We start from the raw sequence: 26,146 nt of genomic DNA, 5'->3' as shown, positions 1-26,146 counted from the left end.
GGAGAATGGATCAGGGAGTGCAGCAGGACCTATTTCAGGTCTAGGGAAATCAACTATCACTGAAGCTGGCTGGGGCAAAGGGAGGAGGGATCAGATAGATGGGAGAGAGTTCTTTCAAGAGGAGGAGCTATTAGATCGGCACTTCAGACAAAATCATTTAGTCCATTGAGCTGACCTGCCCTGTATTGTGTGTTGTCTTTCTCTTCACCTAAAATATTTCTTGTCTACTATCTAATTGGAAACCCTGGGGACATAGTGGGTAAAGAGCTATGGCTGCTAACCAAAAGGCCAGCAGTTCAAATCCACCAGGCGCTCCTTGGAAACCCTATGGGGCAGTTCTACTCTGTCCTACAGGGTTGCTATGAGTTGCAATCGACTGGACAGCAAAGGGTTTGGTTTGGCTTTTGGCTTATCTAATTAGTGAATACCCCTCTCCCTCCCTCCCTCCCCACCCTTGTATCATCAAAGAATATTTTCTTCTGTGTTTAAAATTTTTGTTGAGTTCTTATAATAGTGGTCTCATACAATATTTGTCCTTTTCCAAAGGCTAATTTCACTGAGCATAATGCCTTCCAGATCTGTGTTACAAGATGTTTCACAGATTCCTCGTTGTTCTTAATGGTTGTGTAGTATTCCATTATGTGCATTTACCATAACTTATCCATTCATCTGTTGATGGGCACCTTGGTTGCTTCCATCTTTTTGCTATTCTAAAGAGTGCTGCAACAAACATGGGTGTGCATATATCTGTTCTTGTGAGGGCTCTTATTTCTCGAGGGTATATTCCAAGGAGTGGGATTGCTGGATCATGTGATAGTTCTATTTCTAGCTTTTTAAGGAAGTGCCAAATTGATTTCCAAAGTGGTTGTACCATTTTACATACCTATCAGCAGTGTAAAAGTGTTCCAGTCTCTCCACTACCTCTCCAACATTTATTATTTTCTGTTTTTTTTTTTTGGATTAACATCAGCCTTGTTGTAATCAGATGATGTTTCATTGTAGTTTTGATTTGCATTTCTCTGATGGCTAATGATTGTGAGCCTTTCCTCATGTATCTGTTAGCCGCCTGAATGTCTTCTTTGGTTAAGTGCTTTTTCATATCCTTTACCGCTTTTTAATTGGGTTATTTGTCTTTTTGTTGTTAAGTTTTTGCAGTATTGTGCATATTTTAGAGATCAGACTCTGATCGGAGTTCTCTTAGCCAAAAACTTTTTCTCAGTCTGTAGGTAATCTTTTTACGCTTTTGATGAAGTCTTTTGATGAGCATAAGTGTTTGATTTTTGGGAGCTCCCAGTTATCTGGTTTCTCTTCTGGTGTTTGTGCATTGTTAGTAATTTTTTAAAATACTGTTTATGCCATATGCTAGGGCTCTTAGCATTGTCCCTATTTTTTCTTCCATGATCTTTATCGTTTTAGATTTTATACTTAGGTCTTTGATCCATTTTGAGTTAGCTTTTGTGCATGGTGTGAGGTGTGGGTCTTGTTTCATTTTTTTGCTGATAGATATCCAGCTATGCCAATAGTATTTGTTAAAGAGACTGTCTTTTCACCATTAAGCAGGCTTTGGGCCTTTGTCAAATATCAGCTGCTCATATGTGGATAGATTTGTGTCTGAATTCTCAATTCTGTTCCATTGGTCTGTGTATCTGTTGTTGTACCAGTAGCAGGCTGTTATGACTACTGTGGTGGCATATAATGTTCTAAAATCAGGTAGTGCGAGGACTCCTACTTTGTTCTTCTTTTTCAGTAATGCTTTACTTCTCCAGGGTCTCTTTCCGTGCCGTATGATATATCCATCTCATTAAAAAATGTCATTGGTATTTGGATTGGGATTACATTGTATCTATAGATCGCTTTGGGTAGGATATTTTTTACAGTGTTGAGTCTTCAGATCCATGAGCAAGGTACATTTTTCCACTTATTTAGGTCTCTTACAGTTTCTTGCTGTAGTGTCCTGTAGTTTTCTTTGTATAGGTGTTTTATGTCCCTGGTTAGATTTATTTCTAAGTTTTTTATCTTCTTGGGGGCTATTGTAAATGGTATTGATTTGGTGATTTCCTCTTTGATGTTCTCTTTGTTGGTATAGAGGAATCCAACTGATTTTTGTATGTTTGTCTTTGTCATGGATTGAATTACGTTCCCCCAAAATATGCATCGACTTGGTTAGGCCATGATTCCCAGTATTGTGTGGTTGTCCTCCATTTTGTGATTGTAATTTTATTTTAAAGAGGATTAAGATGGGCTCCTTGGAAACTCTATGGGACAGTTCTACTCTGTCCTATAGTGTCGCTATGAGTCGGGATCGACTCGATGGCACTGGGTTTTTCTGGGTATAACATCAGGTCACATCCCTGATCCAATGTAAAGGGAGTTCCCCTGGGGTGTGGCCTGTACCACCTTTTATCTCTCAAGAGATAAGAAGGAAAGAGAAGCAAGCAGAGAGCTGGGGACCTCATATAACATCAGGTCACATCCCTGATCCAATGTAAAGGGAGTTCCCCTGGGGTGTAACCTGTACCACCTTTTATCTCTCAAGAGATAAGAAGGAAAGAGAAGCAAGCAGAGATCTGGGGACCTCATACCCACCAAGAAAGGAGCACTGGGAGCAGAGCATGGCCTTTGGACCTGAGGTTCCTGTGCCGAGATGCTCCCAGACCAAGTGAAGAATGATGCATCACAAATATTTTTCTCCAGAGCTGACAGAGAAAGCCTTCCCCTGGAGACAGCACCCTGTATTTGGAGTTCTAGGCTACTGGACTGTGATAGAATAGACTTCTCTTCTTAAAGCCATCAACTTGTGGTATTTCTGTTATAGGAGCACTTGATGACTAAGATGACTAAGACAACCTTATATCCTGATACTCTGCTGAACTCTTCTAACAGTGTCTGTAGTTTTCTTGAGGATTCTTTAGGGTTTTCTTTATATAAGATCATGTCTTCTGCAAATAGAGATGCATTTACTTCTTCCTTACCAATTTGGATGCTCTTTATATCTTTATCTAGCCTAATTGCTCTGGCTAGGACCTCCAGCACAGTGTTGAATGAGAGTGGTGATGAAGGGCACCCTTGTCTGGGTCCGGTTCTCAAGGGGAATGCTTTCAGACTCTCTCCATTTAGGATGATGTTGGCTGTTGGCTTTGAATAAATGCCCTATATTATGTTGAGGAATTTTCCTTGTATTCCTATTTTACTGAGAGTTTTTGCCATGAGTGGGCGTTAGACTTTGTCAAATGCCTTTTCTGCATCAATTAATAAGCTCATGTGGTTCTTGACTTTTGCTTTATTTATGTGATGGATTACATTGATTGTTTTTCTAATGCTGAACCATCCCTGCACACCTGGTATGAGTCCCACGTGGTCATGGTGAATTATTTTTTTTGATGTTGTTGAATTCTATTGGCTAGAATTTTGTTGAGATTTTTGCGTCTAAGTTCATGAGGGACATAGATCTGTAATTTTCTTTTTTTGTGGTGTCTTTACTTGGTTTTGGTATCAGGGTTATACTGGCTTCATAGAATGAGTTTGGGAGTATTTCCTTCCATCTGAAATGCCTTTAGAAGTAGTGGTGTTAAATCTTCTCTGAAAGTTTGGTAGAATTCCCCAGTGAAGCCATCAGAGCCAGGGCTTTTTTTTTTGGTTGTTGTTAGGAGTTTTTAGATTACCTTTTCAATTTTTTTTTGCTGTGAGTTTATTTAGTTTTTCTACCTCTGTTTTAGTTTAGGTAAATAGTGTATCGCTAGAAATTTGTGTATTTCTTCTAGGTTTTCAAATTTTTTAGAATACAATTTTTCATGGTTATCTGATATGATTCTTTTAATTTCAGTTGGGTCTGTTTTGATATCCCCCATCTCCTTTCTTATTCAGGTTATTTGCTTCCTCTCCTTGTTTTCTCTTCATCACTTTGGCCAATGATTTATCAATTTTGTTAATCTTTTCAAAGAACCACCTTTTGGTCTTGTTAACTCTTTCAATTGTTTTCCTGTTCTCTATTTCATTTAATTCTGCTCTAATTTTTATTATTTGCTTTCTTCCGGTGCCTGAGGGTTTCTTTTGTTGTTCTCTTTCTATTTGCTTAAGTTGTAGCGATAATTCTTTGATTTGGGCCCTTTCTTCTTTTTGGATGTGTGCATTTATTGGTACAAATTGACCTCTGTTGGCTGCTTTAGCTGTATCCCAAAGGTTCTTATAGGAAGTGTCTTCATTCTCATAGGATTCTATGAATGTCTTTAATTTGTCCTTAATTTTTTTCTATAACCCAGTAGTTTTTGAGCAAGGTATTGTTCACTTTTCAAGTGTTTGGTTTCTTTTCCCTGCTTTTTCTGTTATTGATGTCTGCTTTTATGGCTTTGTGGTCAGAGATATGCAACACCATTCCTCTTCAAGTTGTCATTCCCGGCGTATAGACTATATGATTGTCTGATTCAGCATGGTAAATACCAGTCCATTTCAGCTCACTAATGCCTAGGATAACGATGTTTGTGCATTCCATTTCATTTTTGATGATTTCCAATTTTCCTAGACTCATACTTTGTACGTTTCAGGTTCCGATTATTAATGGATATTTGCAGCTGTTTCTTCTCATTTTGAGTTGTGCCACATCAGAAAAGGAAGGTCCCAAAAGCTTTACTCCAACCACATCATCAAGGTTGAATCTACTTTGAGGAGGGAGCTCTTCTCCAGTCATCTTTTGAGTTCCTTCCAACCTGGGGGGAGGGGGCTCATCTTATGGCCTATATCAGACAGAGTTCTGCTGCTACTCATAAGGTTTTCACTGGCTAATTCTTTTCAGAAGTAGACTGCTGGGTCCTTTTTCCTAGTCTGTCTTAGTCATCATAGGGTAATATCCATATGCCTATAAGGCAGACCAGTTAATACAGCTATTATTCAAATTTACGCATCAACCACTAAGGCCAAAAATGAAGAAAATGAAGATTTTTATCAACAGGAGTCAAATTGACTACATCTGTGGAAAGAGATGATGGAAAACCTCAGTATCATCAGTCAGAACAAGGCCAGGGGCCGACTGTGAAACAGACCATCAATTGCTCATATGCAAGTTCAAGTTGAAACTGAGGAAAATCACATGAAGTCCACGAGAGCCAAAGTACCACCGTGAGTATATCCCGCCTGAATTTAGAGACCATCTCAGGAACAGATTTGACGTGTTGAATGCTGATGACCTAATACCAGACCAGTTGTGGAATGACATCAAGGACATCATCCATGAAGAAAGCAAGAGGTCATTGAAAAGACAGGAAAGAATGAAAAGACCAAGATGATGTCAGAGGAGACTTTGAAGCTTGCTCACGAATGTCAAGCAGCTAAAGCAAAAGGAAGAAATGATGAAGTAAAAGAGCTAAGCAGAAGATTTCAAAGGACAGCTCAAGAAGACAAAGTAAAGTATTATAATGACACGTGCAAAGAGCTGAAGATAGAAAACCAAAAGGGAAGAACATGCTTGGTTTTTCTTAAACTGAAAGGACTGAAGAAAAAATTTAAGCCTCGAGTTGCAATAGTGAAGGATTCTCTGGGGAGAATATTAAACGATGCAGGAAGCATCAAAAGAAGATGGAAGGAATACACAGAGTCATTATACCAAAAAGAATTAGTTGACGTTCAACCATTTCAAAAGGTAACATATAATCAGGAATGGATTGTACTGAAGCAAGAAGTCCAAACTCCACTGAAGGCATTGGTGAAAAACAAGGTTTCAAGAATTGATGGAATATCAATTGAGGTATTTCAACAAATGGATGCAGCGCTGGAAGTGCTCACTCACCTATTCCAAGAAATATGGAAGACAGGTTCCTGCCCAGCTGATGGGGAGGGGTTCATATTTACGCCTATTCCCAAGAAAGGTGATCCAACTGAATGCAGAAATTATCAAAAAATGTCAGTATCACACACAAGCAAAATTTTGCTGAAGATCATTCAAAAGTGGCTGCAGCAGTATATCGAGAAGGATCTGCCAGAAATTCAGGTCGGATTCAGAAGAGGATGCGGAACCAAGGATATCATTGCTGATGTCAGATGGAACCTGGCTGAAAGCAGAGAATACCAGAAGGATGTTTACCTGTATTTTATTGACTATGGGAAGGCATTCGACTGTGTGGATCATAACAAATTATGGATAACATTGTGAAGAATGGGAATTCCAGAACACTTAATGGTGTTCATGAGAAACCTGTACACAGACCAAGAGGCAGTTGTTCGGATAGAACAAGGGGATAATAAGTGGCTTAAAATGATGAAAGGTGGCGTCAGTGTTGTATCCTTTCACCATACCTATTCAATCTGCATGCTGAGCAAATAATCCGAGAAACTGGACTATATGAAGAAGAACAGGGCTTCAGGATTATAGGAAGACTAATTAACAACCAGCATTATGCAGATAACACAACCTTGCTTGCTGAAAGTGAAGAGGACTTGAAGCACTTACTAAGGAAGATCAAAGACCACAGCCTTTAGTGTGGATTACACCTCAACATAAACAAAGATCCTCACAACTGGACCAATAAGCAACATCATGATAAACAGCGAAACGTTCGAAGTTGTCAAGGATTTCATTTTACTTGGATTCACCATCAACACTCACGGAAGCAGCAGTCAAGAAATCAAAAGGCACATTGCATTGGGTAAATCTGTTGTAAAGGATCCTTTCAAGTGTTGAAAAGCAAAGATGTCACTTTGAAGACTAAGGTGTGCATGACCCAAGCCATGATATTTTCAATCACATCATGTGCATGTGAAAGCTGGACAATGAATAAGGAAGAATGAAGAATTGGCACCTTTGAATTGTGGTTTTGGCAAAGAATATTGACTATACCATGGACTGCCAAAAGAAAGAACAAATCTATCTTGGAAGAAGTACAACCAGAATGCTCCTTAGAAGCAAGGATAGCAAGACTGCGTCTTACATACTTCAGACATATTGTCAGGAGGGATCAGTCCCTGGAGAAGGTCATCATGCTTGGTAAAGTACAGGGTTGGCGGAAAAGAGGAAGACCCTCAAGGACAAGGATTGACACAGTGGCTGCAACAATGGACTCATGCGTAACAACCATTATAAGGATGAAACAGGACCGGACAGTGTTTTGTTCTGTTGTGCGTAGGATTGCTATGAGTTGGAACTGACTCAATGGCACCTAACAATAACACCAACAACATGGACACAGAAGGTATTTTGTAACATTTCGATGTTTTGGATTCTGTTAAGGCTTGCTTTATGGCCTAATCTGTGGTCTGTTCTACAGACTGGCTGCTGTTGGGTGGAGTGTTTTGTATATGCCGATAAGGTATAAGGAATTGACTCGACGGCACTGGGTGAGTTTCGGGGTATAAGGTAAAGTTTGATGATTGTGGCATTTAGGTTTTCTGTGTCTTTATTGAGCTTCTTTCTGGATGTTCTGTTCTTCACTGAAAGTGGTGTGTTAAAGTCTCCTACTATTATTGTGGTGCTGTCTATCTTGTTTTCAGTGCTGTTAGTGTTGGTTTTATGTAACTTGAAGCCCTGTCGTTGGGTGCGTGAAAATTTAATACGGTTATATCCTCCTGGTATACTGTCCCTTTTATCGTTATATGCTGTCCTTCTTTATCCTTTGTGGTGGATTTAACTTCAAAATCTATTTGTCAGAAATTAATATTCCCAGTCCTACTATTTTTTGATTGCTCTTTGCTTGATGTGTTTTTTTCCATCCTTTGAGTTTTAGTTTGTTTGTGTCTTTAAGTCTAAGGTGTCTCTTGTAGGGAGCATACAGATGGATTATATTTTTTCTATCCATCCTGCCACTCTCTGTCTCTCTGTTGGTGCATTTATTTCATTTACATGCAGAGTTTACTTCGGTCATTTTGATGTCTTTTTTTGTGTGTTGACCGTTTCTTTTTTCCGCTTAATTTTTTGTGCTGAGTAGGTTTTCTTTATATATTGTCTTTTCCTCTTTTTCATTGTTGTTGATTTTGTTTTTGCTGAGTCTTTATGTTTTTCTTATATTTTATTTTGATGTGTAAGGTTATAGTCTCCTTTTTTGGTTACCTTAATATTTACCCCTAGTTTTCTAAGTTTAAACCAAACTTTTATTTCTTTATACCACTTTGACTTCCTCTCCATATGAAAGATCTATGACTACATTTTTTACTCCCTCTTTATTGATTCAGTGTTGTCATCTTTTACATAATGACATTGATGTTTATTTTGAGCATTGTCATGGAATGAATTGTGTCCCTCAAAAATATCTGTCGACTTAGCTAGATCATGATTCCCTTGCACACTTTTATGATTGTCTACCATTTTATCTTCTGATGTGATTTCCCTATGTGTTGTAAATCCTATCACTATGAGGAAACCCCAGTGGTGTAGTACTTAAGTGCTATAGCTGCTAACCAAAGGGTTGGCAGTTTGATTCCGCCAGGTGCTCCTTGGAAACTCTATGGGGAAGTTCTACTCTGTCCTATAGGGTCACTATGAGTTGGAATCGATGGCACTGGGTTTGGTTTTTGGTTTTATGATGCAATAGGATGGATTAGTGGCAGTTATATTGACGAGGTCTACGAGATTAGTGTCTTAAAGCTAATCACTTTTGAGATATAAAAGAGAGAATTGAGCAGAGACAGGAGGACCTCATACCACCAAGAAAGCAGTGGCAGGAGCAGAGCTTTTGCTTTGGACCTGAGGTTCCTGTGCTGAGATGCTCCGAGACCAGGGGAAGACTGATGGCAAGGACCTTCCTCCAGAGCTGACAGAGAGAAAGAGCCTTCCTCTGGAGCTCGTGCCCTGAATTAGGACTTCTAGCCTACTGGACTATGAGAGAATAAAACTTCTCTTTGTGAAGTCCATCTGCTTGTGATATTTCTGTTATAGCAGTACTAGATGACTAAGACAAGTGATTTTTTTTTTTTTAATCTTGATTTATTTTTGTGATTTCCGTATATGGGTTAATATCTGGTTGGTCTGTCTGTCCTGTGTTCTAGTCTCGGGTTGTTAACTGATGTTATTGATTTTCTAAGCAGAGGACTCCTTTTAGTATTTCTTGTGGTTTTCATTTGGTTTTTGCAAATTCCCTAAACTTCTGTTTATCTGGAAATGTCCTAATTTTGCTTTCATATTTGAGAGACAGTTTTGCTGGATATATGATTCTTGGCTGGCAATTTTTTTCCTTCAAGGCTTTATATATGTCATCCCATTGCCTTCTTGCCTGCATGGTTTCTGCTGAGTAGTCCAAGCTTATTCTTATTGACTCTCCTTTGTAGGTGACTTTTTGTTTAACCCTGGCCTCTTTTAAAATTCTCTCTTTATCTTTGGTTTTGGCAAGTTTGATTGTGTCTTGGTGACTTTCTTTTGGGATCTACCTTTTGTGGGGTTCAATGAGCATCTTGGATTGAGAACTTCTTGTCTTTCACAATATCAGGGAAGTTTTCTGACAACAAATCTTCAACAATTCTCTCTATTTTCTGTTCTGGTCTGCTACTGCAATCACTTGTAGGTTATTTCTCTTGATAGAGTCCCACATGATTCTCCGGGTTTCTTCATTTTTTAAAATTCTTTTAACTAATTTTTCTTCAAATATTTTGGCACCAAGTGTTTTATCTTCAATCCCACTAATTCTGACGGCCATTTCCTCAGTTCTGCTCCTCTGACTATTGAGTTGTCTAATTCTGAAATTTTATTATTAATCTTCTGAATTTCTGATTGCTGTCTTTCTGTGGATTCTTGTAGCCTATTAAATTTTTCATTATGCTCTTGAATAACCTCAATTTCCTCAACTGCTTTATCTGCGTGTTCCTTGGCTGGTTCTGTGTTTTGCCTGATCTCCTTCCTGATCTCTTGAAGAGTTCAGCAAATTATTCTTTTATATTCTACCTCTGATAATTTCAGGAATATATCTTCATCTGGAATATTCCTTGATTCTTGGTTTCGGGAGTTTGTTGAAGTGATCATGGTCTGCTTTTTTATGTGATTTGATATCGACTGTTGTCTCCGAGCCATCTATAAGTTATATTAATTTATTCTGTGTTTGCTTACTGTGCCCTAGCTTCTTGCTTTGTTTTGTTCTGATATGCCCAAATCGGCTGTTTGAGTGAGCTAGCGTGATTTTTTGTGCCTTTGAAGCTCTAATGTCCTGTCACCAGATGGCTAGAGCTGTTACCAGGTATAAAAGCCTTGGAGTCCATTTGCTTTTCTTGTATGGATTCGGCCCAGGCGTCCAGGTAGTTGGACACCAAGTGTATGGTGCAGGCTCTGACCTACAGTCTTAGATGAGCAAGGGTGATTGGTGTAGGCACAGGTATCTGGTTGTAGCAGGAAGTCACGCTTTGAGCAAGGCAGGAGGGTAACAACCATTCCCCATGTGTCTGTGAGGAAAGCATGTCCCTGTTCCCTAGAGTACAGAGGTGGGTGGGCTGTGCAGCTGGACCGTGGGCACCCAGTGCTTTTGGCTGTAAGGACCGAGAGACACCACTTAGCCTTGGTCCACTGTCATGGGTGGCTAGGTGGTGTGGGTGGAGCCATGAGTCCTCAGGACCCTGGTGTCGGTAGGTGAGGACTCTACTTAATAGGCAGTGCGGTGTCAAACATCAAAAAATCCATCTCTTCACCACACAGCTGAAACAGTTGAAGTCAGACCTCAGGCACATACACTGTTGCACTCTTCCAACCAGGGTCTAAGCTGCTGAAATGGGCCCACACAGGTCCATACAGGGTGAAAGGCTTTCAGAGTCCATGCATCATTTGTGCCTGGACAGGAGCTGCTTCTGCCCTGAGTTCCTAGCTTAGGGGAGTCGGCAGATTATTTTTTTCCCTATTTGTTAGTTTGTTCCTTCTCCAAGGCTGGGAGAATGGTCCAGAGCATGCAGCAGAACCTAACTCACATCCAGGGAAACTGGCAGCCACTGAAGCTGGCTAGGGGGCTAGGACAGAGGGAAGAGGGATCAGATAAATGGGAGAGAGTTCTTTCAAAAGGGGTGTTTTTTAATCCGGGTGGTAAACTAGACACAAGCTGTTATCTTTTGCCAAGAGTGCTGTTTTCATTGATTCTGGAGGCATGAGTTGACTCTGTGATGCTGACACTCTCTCACAGTGGAAACCGCATCCTGAATGTTACTGCCAGCCCTGCTGCGGTCATGCCAGGGGACCATGCCTAAGGAGTGCCAGTTCCTGCCAAGTCAGCACTGGCAGGTCCTCACTGCTTCTGAACCTGCCACTCAGTCCAATTTCTTAACTTTGCTTCTGATGTTCAGGGCTCCTAGCTTGTCATATATATAATTGATTCACTTGTTTTATCGGGTCTTTGTTGTAAGAGGGGTTACCAGAAGTGGCTGACTACTCCGCCATCTTCCGATTGACTCTTCCTTTCCCGAAAGATTTCTCTGTAGCATACAATGCTGTTTGATAGCATTTTACTCACAGTAGAATTTCTTTTAAAATTGGAGTCAATGTTCTCAAACCCTGCTGCTGCTTTATCAGCTTCTAAATCCTTTGTTGTCATTTCAACAATGTTCACAGCATCTTCACCAGGAGTAGATTCCATCTCAAGAAACAACTTTCTTTGCTCACTCATAAGAAGCAACTGTTCATCTGTTGAATTTTTATCATGAGATTGGAGCAATTCAGTCACATCTTCAGGCTCCACTTCTAATTCTAGTTATCTTGCTATTTCCGCCAAATCTGCAGTGACCACTGAAGTCTTGAACCCCTCTAAGTCATCCATGAGGGCTAGAACTTCTTCCAAACCCCTGTTGATGCTGACATTTTGACCTCTTCTGGTGAATCATGAATGTTTTTAATGGCATCTAGAATGGTGAACCCTTTCCAGAAGGTTTTCAATCTACTTTGCCCAGATCCTTCAGAAGAATCACTCACTATGGCATATATAGCCTTCTGAAATGCTTGTCTTAAATAATAAGACTTGAAATTTGATATTACTCCTTGATCCATGGGCTACAGGATGGATGTTGTGTTAGCAGGCATGAAAACAACATTAATTTCCTTGTACATCTCCATCAGAGCTCTTGGGCGACCAAATACATTGCCAATGAGCAATAATATTTTGAAAGGAATCTTTTTTTCTGAGCAGTAGTTTTCAACCATGGGTTTTTAAAATATTCAGTAAATCATGTTGTAAACAGATGTGCTGTCATCTAGGCTTTGTTGTTCCATTTATAGAGCACAAGTGGAGCAGAATTTAGCATAATTCTTAAGGGTTGTAGGAAATTTGGAATGGCAATAAGTACTGCCTTCAACTTAAAGTTACCAGCTGCCTTAGCCCCTAGAAAGAGACTAAGCCTGCCCTTTGAAGCTTTGAAACCAGGCATCGACTTCTCCTCTCCAGCTGTGAAAGTCTTAGACAGCATCTTCTTCCAACAGAAGGCTGTTTCATCTACACTGGAAATCTGTTGTTTAGTGGAGCTGCCTTCATCAATTTTCTTAGCTAGATCTTCTGGATCACTTGCTGTAGCTCCTGTATCAGCGCTTCCTGCTTCACCTTGCATTTTTATATTATGAAGATGGCTTCTTTCCTTAAACCTCATGAACTAACCTCTGCTAACTTCAAACTTTTCTTCTGCAGCTTCCTCACCTCCCTCAGCCTTCATAGAATTGACGAGAGTTAGGGCATTGCTATGGATTAGGCTTTGGCTTACAGGAATGTTGTGGCTGGTTTGCCCTTCTATCTAGACCACTAAAACTTTGTCCATATCAGCAATAAAGCTATTTCACTTTCTTGTCATTTGTTTGTTCCCTAGAATAGCACTTTCAACTTTCCCTCAAGAAGTTTTCCTTTGCATTTACATCTTGACTAACTGGTGCAAGAAGCCTAGCTTTCTACATGTCTAAGCTTTTGGCATGCCTTCCTCGTTAAACTTAATCATTTCTAGGTTTTGATTTAAAGTGAGAGATGTGTGACCCTTTCTTTCACTTGAGCACTTAGAAGCCACTGAAATGTTATTAACTGGCCTAATTTCAATATCGTCATGTTTCATGGAATAGGGAGACCCAAGGAGAGGTAGTCAGTGGAGCAGTCAGAGCACACACACTATTTATTAATTAAGTTCACCATCTAATATGGGCATGGTTCATAGCATACCAAAATAATTACAATTGTTTCATCAAAGATCACAGATCACAGATCATCATAACAGACATAATAATAATGAAAAAGTCTGACGTATTATGGGAATTACCAAAGTGTGACACAGAAACATGAGGTGAGTGCATGCTTTTGGAAAAATAGCACCAATAGGCTTGCTTGATGCAGGGTTGCCACAAACCTTCAATTTGTAAAAAATGCAACATATGCAAAGTGCAATAAAATGAGGTATGCCTATAATCGTCTTGGCTGGAACCCAGGCATGGGTATTTTTAAAATACCCCTCTGTCCAATAATTCTTGAATCCAAGGGACTAATCAATGAATTTTCTAGGTATTTCTCTTTCTAAGAGGCTCTCTGGTGCTAGATGATGAGAAAACTTCCCACTCCTTATATGATTTTACCATCTAGAGATAACTCATTTCACATTTATTTCAAGGTAGTCACACTAATTTTTTTTTTTTAATTTCAACACTGGGTTTATGAATTCTGGGATTTTCTTGAATTTTTATTATGTATTTATCCTTCACAATCTGATTGTTTGACTGACTTTATTTTTCACTTTTTTGTTTTTTTTTAGTTTTGTATCAGATTTGAATGTAAAGAGACTCGTTTCTTTATGGATTTGCATGACTGTGATGCTACTAGAGATTGCAATAAGAGTGGAGTAAGTAACTACAATGTTCATTTTAAGCAGCATGATCTGAGCAATATAGTAGACAATTGGCGGATTTAAAAAATAATTTGAATAATTATTTTTTTTACCATTTTTATGCTATTTCATGTCTTTTAGAAGTCTATATAGCTTCAATCTTGTTTTCTTAGGAAATCCTATCAAACTATTTATTAGAGATAATAAAGTGGAAACATTTAAGATTATCCTGAATGTTTAAACTGTTTAGTAAATATGTGGAGTTGTGCGAAAACCAGAAGTGCTTGTGTTACCATGTAACCAAAATGATCTTCTTTTTACAGACAGAAGGCATAAACAGGTGAATAAAGATCATTAGAATTTTCTTGCTAGTCTTGCTAGTTAGAGCCTGGAGACTATTCTGTGAAGCTAGCAAGTAGATGATAATTGATGGCATGTTACTGGTTAGTTGCTGAGTATTTGGATCTGGATGTGGAGGAATTTGAAAGAAAAAAAAAAAAATGTTTTTGCCGCAGAAGTTAAATATGCTTTCCAAAGTTAAGAGCAATTTCAAGGGAAAATTCGTGAAATTTGATGATTTTTGTCTACTTAAATTACTTAGAATGAGATACTATGTTGAATAAGTGTAGAATATTATCTGGTGCCTATCAAAAACCATCTTTGTACATAAAAAATGTATCATTTTCTGATTATTCTAGATTTGCAATAATTTTAACCATTGCCATTGTAACAAAGGCTTTGTACCTCCTTCTTGCAAAGCAATGAAAGGACAGTTTGGAAGTGTCGATGATGGACACCAGTTTCCCGAAGGTTAGTATCTTTAAAATTTTATTAATCAGATATATTGCAAAAGAATGAAGTATAGGATCTAAGCTAGATTAGCAGCAACTAATGTTAGAGAACATGGATTTATTTTATTTTCCAGATTTTAAAAAAACTAAGACAATGTAAGATTAGTATTGCTCTCTCTATGCAAGCATTGACATTGTTTACTTAGAATAAGCCTACCTAACGTTAGGCAGTTAATACTACTATTATTCAAATTTACACATCAACCACTAAGGCCAAAGATGGTGAAATTGAAGATTTTTACCAACTTCTGCAGTCCAAAATTGACTGAACGTACAATCAAGATGCATCGATAATTACAGGTGATTGGAAAGCGGAAGCTGGAAACAAAGAAGAAGGACTGGTAGTTGGAAAATATGGCCTCAATGATAGAAATGATGCTGGAGATCGCATGCTAGAATTTTGCAAAACCAATGACTTCTTCAATGCAAATACCTTTTTTCACCAACATAAATGGAGACTATACACATGGACCTCACCAGATGGAATACACAGGAATCAAATGAACTACATCTGTGGAAAGAGATGATGGAAAAGCTCAATATCATCAGTCAGAACAAGGCCAGGGACTGATGGTGGAACAGACCATCAATCGCTCAAATGCATGTTCAAGTTGAAGCTGAAGAACACTAGAACAAGTCCATGAGAGCCAAATTATGACCTTGAGTATATGCCATGTGATGGTTAAGGCTATGTGTCAACTTGGCTGCACCATGATTCTCAGTGTTTTGGCAGTTGCATAATGTTGTGATCACTTCCCTGTTGAGATTTGATATGTGATTACCCCCATGATGGAATCTGCTTAGTGATACCAGCAGAGGCAGGGTCTGTGGTGGCTTGCCACCCCCTGAGCATTCATTTTGCTGCCCTCCACCTCGTAATTCCTTCCTGCTCACCTTACCAGGGCTTTTGGCTTGTTCTGGATCCTGCAGCAGCCTCTTGTTCATCTGACCTCTGGTTCTTGGGACTTGAGCTAGCAACTTACCTGCTGATCTTGGGATTCGTCGATCTTCACAGCCTGTGAGCAAAAGTCTTGCTGTCTGACCTGCCGATCTTGCGTTCATCAGTCCCTGCAGCTATGTGAATCAGAAGCCTTGTGGTCTTGCCTGCCTATCTTGGGATTCCTCAACCTTCACAGCCTGTGAGCAAGAGAGCTGCTGTCCGACATGCTGATCTTGGGTTTGCCAGCCCCTGAAGCTGTGTGAATCAGGAGAAGCCTCTATCCTGATCCATGGACTTGGGATGTTCCAGCCTCTATAATCACAGGAGCTGTTTCCTTGATATAAATCTCTCTCTCTATATATTTATGTGCCTTAATGGTTTTGCTTCTCTAGACAACCCAGCCTAAGACTTCCCACCTGAATTTAGAGACCATCTCAAGAATAGATTTGACACATTGATTACTAATGACCGAAGACCAGACAAGTTGTAAAATGACAACAAGGACATCATACATGAAGAGAGCAAGAGGTCATTAAAAAGACAGGAAAGAAAAAAAAGATCAAAAAAAATGTCAGAAGAGACTCTGAAACTTGCTCTTGACTGTTGAGTAGCTAAAGCGAGAAGAATTAATGGAATAAAAGAGCTAAACAGATTTCAAAGGGTGGCTTGAGAGGATAAAGTAAAGTATTATAATGACATGTGCAAAGACCTGGAGGCAGAAAACCAAAAGGGAAGAACACAAACGGCATTCTCAAGCTGAAAAAACTTAAGAAAAAAATTCAAGCCTCGAGTTGCAATATTGAAGGATTCTACAGGAAAAATACTAAATGATTCAGGAAGCATCAAAAGAAGATGGAAGAAATATAATCACTGTACCAAAAAGAATTGGTCAAAGTTCAACCATTTCAGGAGGTAGCATATGATCAGGAACCGATGGTACTGAAGGAAGAAGCCCAAGCTTCACTGAAGGCTTTGGTGAAAAAGAAGCTCCAAGAATTGACAGAATACCAATTGAGATGTTTCAACAAATGGATGCAGCACTGGAAATGGTCAATCATCTATGCCAAGAAATTTGTAAGACAGCTACCTGTCCAACCGACTGGAAGAGATCCATATTCCCAAGAAAGGTGATCAAACCCAACATGAAAATTATCAAACAATACCATTAATAGCAAGTAAAATTTTGCTGAAGATCATTCAAAAGTGGCTGCAGCAGAATATTGACAGGGAACTTCCAGAAATTCAAGCCAGGTTCAGAAAAGAATGTGGAACCAGGGATATTATAGTTGATGTCAGATGGATCCTGGATGGAAACAGAATACCAGAAAGATGTTTACCTGTGTTTTATTGACTATGGAAAGCATTTGACTGTAGTGGATCATAACAAATTATGGATAACATTGTGAAGAATGGGAATTCCAGAACACTTAATTGTGCTCATGAGGAACCTGTACATAGATCAAAAGGCAGTTGTTCGGACAGAACAAGGGGATACTGAGCGGTTTAAAGTGATGAAGGGTGGCGTCAGGATTGTATCCTTTCACCATACCTATTCAATCTGCATGCTGAGCAAATAATCCGAGAAGCTGGAGTATATGAAGAAGAACAGGGCTTCAGGATTGGAGGAAGACTCATTAACAACCTGCATTATGCAGCTGACACAACCTTGCTTGCTGAAAGTGTAAATGGAGTTGAAGTACTTACTGATGAAGAACAAAGACCACAGCCTTCAGTATGGATTACACCTCAATATAAAGAAAACAAAAATTCCCACAACTGGACCGATAAGCAACATCAAGACAAATGGAGAAAAAATTGAAGTAGTTAAGAATTTCATTTTACTTGTATCCACAATCACACCCATGAAAGCAGTCAAGAAATCAAAAGATGCATTGCTTTGGACAAACCTGCTCCAAAAGACCTCTTCAAAATGTTGAAAAGCAAAAATTCCCTTTGAAGACTAAAGTGTGCCTGACCCAAGCCATGGTGTTTTCAATTGCCTCATGTGCATGCAAATGCTGGACAATCAATAAGGACGACTGAAGAAGAACTGACACCTTTGAATTGTGGTTTTGGTGAAGGATATTGAATGTACCATGGACTACCAAAAGAATGAACAAATCCACCTTGGAGAAAGTACAAACAGAATGCTCCTTGGAGGCAAGGATGGCAAGATTACATCTCACATACTTTGGACAAGTTTTCAGGAGAGATTACTCCCTGGAGAAGGCAACATGCTTGGCAAAGTAGAGGGACAGTGAAAACGGGGATGACCTTCAACAAGATGGGTTGACACAGTGGCTGAAACAATGGGCTCAAGCATAACAAGGATTCTGACGATGGTGCAGGACCAGGCAGTGTTTCGTTCTGTTGTGCATAGTGTCGCTATGAGTCGAAACTGACTTGATGGCACCTAAGAACAACAATGTTAGGCAATTTCAAGAGTAGAAATTCCAGTGATATAATTTTGAGCAGTTAATTCAAATTATTGGCTTTGGATTGTCTCATTTATTTCTGGTTTAAAATAGTGCCAGTAATAATTGGTATATTAATGCCACCAGAATCTTTCAGGCTGAGTTTTATTCCTAATAGCTTCATAATTGGTTGTCTTTCTCCTGGACTTCAAAGACTCTACGCTGCTCATTTGAAATTTCCTCTTTTAAATCTGCCTCTCCCAGTTCCTGTGTGGTATTTTGAGATCATGCAGGCCTGGATGATACTGGGAACAGCTAGGAGATGCCCCCTGTTTCCAGAAGGTGTTGGGGTCCACTCAAAACAGCCTCGGAGCAGAGGCAGGGTATTCACCCTAAATTTTTCTGTTCCAGGGCCCTGCAAGTCAGCAATCTCCTGGGCGTGTTTGTTTGTAGCTTAGGGTCCAGGGAGAAGCATACCTAGGATGAACTTTTTTTTTTTAAGAGGCAAGCATTTTGTTATTTTTCCTACCAAAAAAAAAAAAAAAGAAGAAGAAGAAGAATTCTAAACAAAAACAATAATAATAAAGATCGTATGGGTCTGGGGATGGGCATGGGCGTAGGGATCAGCCAGCAGGGAGAGCCTGTCTGTGGATTCTTGGCCCACGCCCCCTCCTCAGTCCTCTACTCCCCTGTTCCAACATGGAATATCTTTCTGTTCACCTTTCTGTCCTCTAGATCTGACCCTTCTTTTTTAGCAGGGCTAAGCTTTTTTAAGCCCTAGCCCTAGACCTCCCCGACCTTGTGTCCTTAGAAAAGGTTCATGTCTGGAACCAGAGGAGAGAGGCTGGGCTAAGAACCCCCATGTTCTATATGTGGGAGTAAAGGAGTTTGGGTGCCTCAGAGCAGTGGCTTCACCAGACACAACAAACTGGCCTTTCCCCATGGGCCTCTTGTTAACTGACAGGGAAAGTCTTCCCTCTGTGGAAGGTTTTCAGGTAGCACATTATAGGGGAAACAATGGGTTAAAGGGCACCCTAAACATGAGTAAGAAACACCAAGCCCTTTCCTGGAAGTGGGGCTCAGGAGGGCTGAGGGCACTAAGAAAGGCATTACTTAGACCTTCTCCAAGTTATGCAACAAAGTGGCATCTCTGAATGAACACGTGAATACACTCAGCATTGACCAGCATCTCCTGGACTGTATTCAGTATTTCCCTTTCCCCATGTCAAGGGCCAGGAGGAGCTGTAGTTGGGTATTTCCCTTCTCCTACATTTGTTAGGCTCTGAAAAAATAGTTTCCCTTGAGGGCAGCTGCTCTGAGAGAATTTCAAAATGGTTCCTTTTCCCACTCCCTGCTAGAAAGATGAGGGTATTATTCTCTGATATTCACAGTGAAAACCTTGTGGGGCTCTTGGAGGTAAACTCATGAAAGTGCGAGGGATATTCCCTAAGACTGGAGCTTAAGGAGTTTTTATCTCTCTAAGCAGAAAAAGAGGTAAGAGACAGTCGTTTGGACTGAACAAAGGGATACTGCGTGGTTTAAAATCAGGAAAGGTGTGCATCAGGGTTGTATCCTTTCACCATACATATTCAATCTGTATGCTGAGCAAATAATCTGAGAAGCTGGACTATATGAAGAAGAGCAAGGTGTCAGAATTGGAGGAAGACTCGTTAGCATCCTGCATTACGCAGATCACACAACCTTGCTTGCTGAAAGTGAAGAGAACTTGAAGCGCTTACTGATGAAGATCAAAGACCACAGCCTGCAGTATGGATTGCACCTCAACATAAAGAAAACAAAAATCACAACTGGACTGATAAGCAACATTAGGGTAAACGGAGAGAAGACTGAAGTTGTCAAGGATTTCATTTTACTTGGATCCACAATCAACACCCATGGAAGCAGCAGTCAAGAAACCAAAAGAAGCATTGGGCAAATCTGCTGCAAAAGACCTCTTTAAGTGTTAAAAAGCAAAGAAGTCACTTGGGGGACTAAGGTGCACCTAACCCAAGCCACGGTGTTTTCAGTCACCTCATATGCATGTGAAAACTGGACAATGAGTAAGGGAGACTGAAGAAAAATTGATGCCTTTGAATTGTGATGTTGTCAAAAAATATTGATATTACCATGGACTACCAAAAGAGCGAACAAATCTGTCTTGGAAGAATTACAACCAGAATGCTCCTTAGAAGCAAGGATGGCAGGACTTTGTCTCACATACTTTGGACATGTTATCAGCTGGGAGCAATCCCTAGAGAAAGGCATCATGCAGAGGATCAGTGAAAAAGAGCAAGACCCTCAATGAGATGGGTTGACACAGTGGCTGCAACAATGGGTTCAAGCATAACAATTGTGAGGATGGCTCAGGACCGGGTAGTGTTTTGTTCTGTTGTACATGGTGCCACTATGGGTCAGAACCAACTCAAGGGCACCTATTAACAACAACAGCAACACATACGTGTAGGTACATGTATGTGTGTGTGGGTGTTTATACACACACACGTATATATATGTATATATATATACACTCAATGTTGGAAATAATTTCCATATTGATACCTTCTTCACCTTTTTATTTAATTAATGAAATCTCTCTGACATAATTTGAAATTGATCTTAAGATTACTGATATTTTCCATTCTAGCTAGAAGTTCTATTCAGAAAAGATATGCTACTTCTCCGAAACACCAGCTTCTACTCATTGGCTACGTTTGTCTCCCTGTGCTCATCATACTTACTGCTATATTAATAATGCAGAATAAATTAAGAGAGTTTTTCTACGGAGAGGAAACTGAAGATGAGAGGTATGTATATATATATATATATATATATTTTTTTTACTCTTACTATATTACATAAGTCCAGAAAAAAAATTCATGTTTCATCAGAAATAACCAAAGATTATGGGTAAGACAATATGAGGAGAGACCCAGGGATATATTTCAGTCTGGCTTGATATCCTTCATGTATTTCCACTCTTATTATTGAAACTGCTCAGCTTACCACCAGTATCACTATAGGAGACAGGGGCACCAGGGGTATTTTGGAAGTTTATTTAGTTTATTTAGACTTAGTCCAGTGAGGCTGTCTAAATAAATTGTCATAATCTTCCCAAAGAGTATAGACATCAAACTGTCCACTGACTTCATGAGAATACTTGACACTGCATTTCAATAGAATTTATAAAAAATAAATTTACTAAATAAATTCTCAGACCAGTGGTTAGCACCTTTATTAGAACAACTTTCTCAATTGGAGATGATATCCATGAACCTGTCTCCACAATATTTATTTTCTTAGATATTGATATTGCTAATTTGTAAAGTCCTTTCTTAACCAGAAGTTACATGTAGAGCTAATAAATCAACATGCTAATGAGATTAATAAGTTAATAAGATTCTAGGACAGAAGGCAGCATTGTGTAGTGGGAAGATGATTCCATTTAATACTTCAGAAAACCTGGTTCTAAATCTTGCAAGTAAAACTGTGCAAGCGATTTAATCTCTTTGGAATTCAAATTATTCTCTATATTATATATAATCCTATAAAATGAGAGATAATAATAGCTTTCTAATATGACAAAAAGCCTGTAGGTTCAATTAAACATCATCATTTCACAATTTGCTGCATTTTGCCACAGAAATAATTATCTCTGGTTTTACCTTAGAAAAATTGATAGGAAGAGAAAACATGATTATGTCTTATGATCTTGAGAAAGAAATATCTAGAAAAATTAACTGAAATTTTTGAGGTCTGCTTTATTGCTTTGGCTTAATTTGACCCAAAGGACTAGGCAAATCCAAGGAAAGGGGGCCCATGTGTACAAATGGAGGTTTATAACATAAATACCTGAACAAAAGCAGAATGATGATGAGAGAAGTCAATCAACAAAGCAAGGTGGCTGATGACTTTTAATATTAAAGTGGTACCCATTTTTTGTTTGTTTTATTTTGTTTTTTACCCATTTTTGGTTTGTTTTATTTTGTTTTGTTTATTATTAGAAGGAGACATTTCATTTATTTGAATGACTGTTTCTTTGAAGAACATTCTTCATTCAAACAGTCATTTAATTGTTCAAGATTGTATTTTTCTTCCACTTTAAAAAACAAATTTTATCAATTTTATAGATCTGTGACAGAAGAAAGCAGCAGTAGCAGCAAGTTATCCCTTAGTTCAAGGTGAGTGTCAACTATCTAACAGTGGGGTAGAACAATGAGATTAATCATTTTGCATTGTATGTTTTAATCATTGATTAGGAGCACTTAAGAATTTTTAGTTTTGAACCAAAACATTTGCTCATAATGTTCCTTATATTTCTTGCCGTGTGTCATGTCTACGATAATAATAAATTAATCACTGTAGTATCTCAGCCTCTTCTCTCTGACCTACACTGAAGAAAAGCTTTTCATGTGTCCACACTAGCATCTATAAACGCATAAATTGTGAGTTTTTTTTTTTTGAGCATCGGAAAGGAGCATTTATATCTTTATTACCTTTTACTCTCACCTAGAGAGAGGAGTGATATTCCAAAGAATGTCATATATGGTTGCAGTTATACTACTGTCACAGAGAAAAGTATTGTTACTAAGATAGAGTCTTGGAATTGTCATTTATTTCATTGTCTTAATTCATCTGGGAAATTTATTTAGAGATGAGATTATGAGAGATAGACTCACAAAAATTTATAAAATTAAATGTCCCTGCCCTTATTATCAGTACTGTAATGTAGTAGCATAAGAAGCTATCTAAATTCTGGAGCAGAATCACCATCGTCACAAGCTGATTCCAATGAGATGAAGGTCAGGCATACCTACACTCTCCAACTTTTTCACTATTTCTGACACCAGCCCTCCTCCTCACGGCACTCTACTTCTCTGCTGGGTTTCATAATTTGTTGCAGTGGTCACACAGAACTCATAGACTGTACTCACAATTATGTGGTTCACTAGGGAAGTAACAGGTTACAACTTGAGGTCAGGATCAACTTGGAAATAACAGAATACAACTCAGTAGACAGGGTACAGTTTGCCAGTCAGGACAGCTTCCCACCAAAACAGTTCTCAGTTTCTTCTTGCCACTGGGTCCTGCTCAGGCAAGTGTTTCAGCTCTTTAGCTCCACCAACAAGGCACTCCACTTCATCAGCAAGCCTCCTACCCAAAGGCACTCAGCTGTCTCTCACTCCTTGAGTCGGCAAACCCACTGCAGGCACCTCACACTGGTCTTCTGGTTCCTAGAGCTCATGCTGGTGCTGTTTGTGCCACTGCTGCACTGTCTTGCACCATTGCACAGTCTTGTTCCATCTTCAGTGGTACAGCTCTCTCTGTTTTCTCTAGGAGGCTCTTAGCACAGGGACTCTGAATCCAAAGGATGCACTCTACTCCAGGCTCTTCTTTTTAATGGTAGTGAGATTCCCCCTCAACCCCTTTGAGATTGGTCCTTTTATAAACCTACTCCTTCCACCAAGATTACAAACTGTCCAATCCGCTCAGTAGGCCACAGTCACCTAATTTGCATAATAGTTGACCAATGCCTGCAAGGGTTCTACGTAGCTTATTTGCATAGTAAACTGTCATCGGTTCTCCGCCACTGCTGGTCCTCTGCCACCTCTAGCATAACAGCTTTCCTCACTTCTGAGTCCTGTATCCGCTCACAGTTTCAAAACCCCTGCCACATTTTAGATATCTGTTAGAGCAGACCTCATTCCCGGTACCAAATTCTGTCTTAGTCATCTAGTGCCACTATAATGGAAATACCACAAGTGGATGGCTTCAACAAACAGAAATGTATTCTCTCACAGTCTAGTAGGCAAGAAGTCCAAATTCAGGGCATCAGCTTCAGGGGAGGACTTTCTGTGTCAGCTCTGGAGGAAGGTCTTTGCCATGAATGTTCCTCTGGTCTAGGAGCTTCTCTTCACAGGAACCTAGGGTCCAAAGGATGCACCCTGCTCCCATTGTTGCTTTCTTGGTGGTATGAGGTCCCCATCTCTCTCTGCTTGCTTCTGTCTTTTATATCTCAAAAGAGGTTGACTTAAAACACAGTCTAATCCACGTAACTGCCACTAATCCCATCTCATCAACTTCACAGAGACGGGATTTACAACATATAGGGAAATCACAACAGATGACAAAATGGTGGACAAGCACACAGTACTGGAAATAACGACATAGCAAAGTTGACAGATATTTTTTGGGGAACACAATTCAGTCCCTGACACTGCCCAATCCCTTCAGTGGTTGTGGCCTAGCAAATCATCTTGGTAGAAGAACTGCAAACCCAGGGCCAGAAAGCTCAAATATACAAAGAAACTTGTTGTGCTGCAAGTATATAAAAAACTTCCTTACTAAGTGATGGGTAGAATATAAAAGGAGAGAATATTTCACATAGCATCCAAGATTATTTTTCAAATTCTTCTGGATCACCAGTCCTTGCAGTCCAAAGTTGCACATAACTATGAGGACTTGTTTAGCCAATGTTGAAATACATGTCTGAGATCAAAGAACTTCAAATTTTGAGAGATTTAGTATAAGGATGGATAGTCACTATACTTATTCTACTGTCTAGGCAGACTGTTTAAGGTTCTATAAAAATTAGGCATATTTCTGCTTTAGGCAAGACTATACTTTGATTCTTTTAACCACAATGAAATGCGTATTACAGGACCAAAAAAAAAAAATTATAATCCCTATCAAGTCAGTTGCTAACCAAAAGGTCAGCAATTTGAATCCACCAGCTGCTCCTTGGAAACCCTACGTAGTAGTTCTACTCTGTCATACGAGGCTGCTATGAGTCGGAATTGACTCGATGGCAATGGTTTTTTTTTTTTTTTTTTTAAAGAAAAAGAAGAGCTAATTTCACTAAAAAACAGTGGGTGGAATGAGATAACAAATGAAAGAGCAGAAATAAATAAACAGGAAAATGAACCAAAATTAACAGAAAAAAATAAGTCGCGACAAAAGCTGATTATTTGAAATGATTAATAAAATTGTCAAAAATTATCAAGCAGTTCAAAATAATGACAGAAAGGACACAAGTTATCAATATCAGGGATTAAAATGGCATAATTTTTTGTAAGAGGATACCGCTAACAACTTAAATCAACAAATTTAACATTTAGATGAAATACATAAATTCTTTAAAAACCCACTTCATCAAATGTAGTAGAGAAAATAAAAATATGAATATAAATAAACCTATATCCATTAAAGATTTGTACACTGTAATTAAAAACTTCCTCAGAAAGTTGACCCTTGGACTTGCTCTTTTCATGGTGTATATCAGGAACACAAGAGCCAAGCCAAATTGAGCAAACACTTGCTCAATCACATCAGCTTATATTGCATTGGATAAACAAGTCACAAGGACAAATTCAACATCAGTAATGGGAACTGCTATGTACTCCATTTACACCAATGGAGAGGTGGTGCAAAGTCACATGGCAAAGAACATGGGTGAGTAATCACATGCCAAGAAAAGAGTGAAGGATTGGAAACAATAATTTAAACTATTGCATTTCTGAATATTTAAGGAATACTTAATACCAATCTTACATATATTCATGCATAAAATACAAAAAGAGGAAATATTTTCCAAGTTGTTCCATGAGGTCAGCCTGACTTTAATACCAAAAGTTAACAAGGACATTGCAAGAAAGAGTAAATTATGATCAATTTGTGATTAGAGGTGCAGCAATTCTAAACAATGTATTTCCAAATAAATACAGTGAACATTTAGAAGGGTAATAGTGCATCATGTCCATGCAGGAAGGCATAATCTGGAAATAAAATTTTGGTTTAAAATGAGAAAATAAGTCACTATAATTAATCACATTAACAGACAAGGAGAAAAATGATATGATCATTTCAATAGATAAAGAAAATTTTGCTAAAAATCAATATTCTTTCATTTAAAAAACTCTCATTTAATTAGTTGTCATGGATTGAATTATGGCCCCCCCAAAAAATGTGTGTATCAGTTGGGCTGGGCCATGATTCCCTGTATCGTGTGATTTTCCTGTATGTTGTAAATCCTGCCTTTATGATATTAACGAGGGAGGATGGCTGGCAGTTGTGTTAGTGAGGCAGGACTCAACCTACAGGATTGGATTGTTTCTTGAGGCAATCTCTTGAGATATAAAAGAAAGAAGTGAACAGAGAGACAGGGGCACCTTATACCACCAAGAGAGCAGCACTGGGAGCGGTGTGTGTCCTTT

General features: G+C 39.0%; 1 protein-coding gene across 1 annotated transcript in view; it reads left to right on the top strand.

Annotated features, from left to right (window-relative positions):
• LOC111751285 (disintegrin and metalloproteinase domain-containing protein 5-like) overlaps positions 1-26,146 on the top strand; it is a 56,260-nt gene that overhangs the window by 25,667 nt on the left and 4,447 nt on the right. The window contains exons 2-5 of the mRNA XM_023551093.1: positions 13,660-13,746; positions 14,430-14,541; positions 20,581-20,740; positions 22,064-22,114. Coding sequence (XP_023406861.1) covers positions 13,660-13,746; positions 14,430-14,541; positions 20,581-20,740; positions 22,064-22,114 — 410 coding nt within the window. The remainder of the gene's footprint in view (positions 1-13,659; positions 13,747-14,429; positions 14,542-20,580; positions 20,741-22,063; positions 22,115-26,146) is intronic.

Source organism: Loxodonta africana, chromosome 19 (genome assembly GCF_030014295.1).
Source record: "Loxodonta africana isolate mLoxAfr1 chromosome 19, mLoxAfr1.hap2, whole genome shotgun sequence".
NCBI lineage: Eukaryota > Metazoa > Chordata > Mammalia > Proboscidea > Elephantidae > Loxodonta > Loxodonta africana.
The sequence above is the reverse complement of the archived record's forward strand: the minus strand, read 5'-3'. Positions and strand labels throughout refer to the sequence as shown.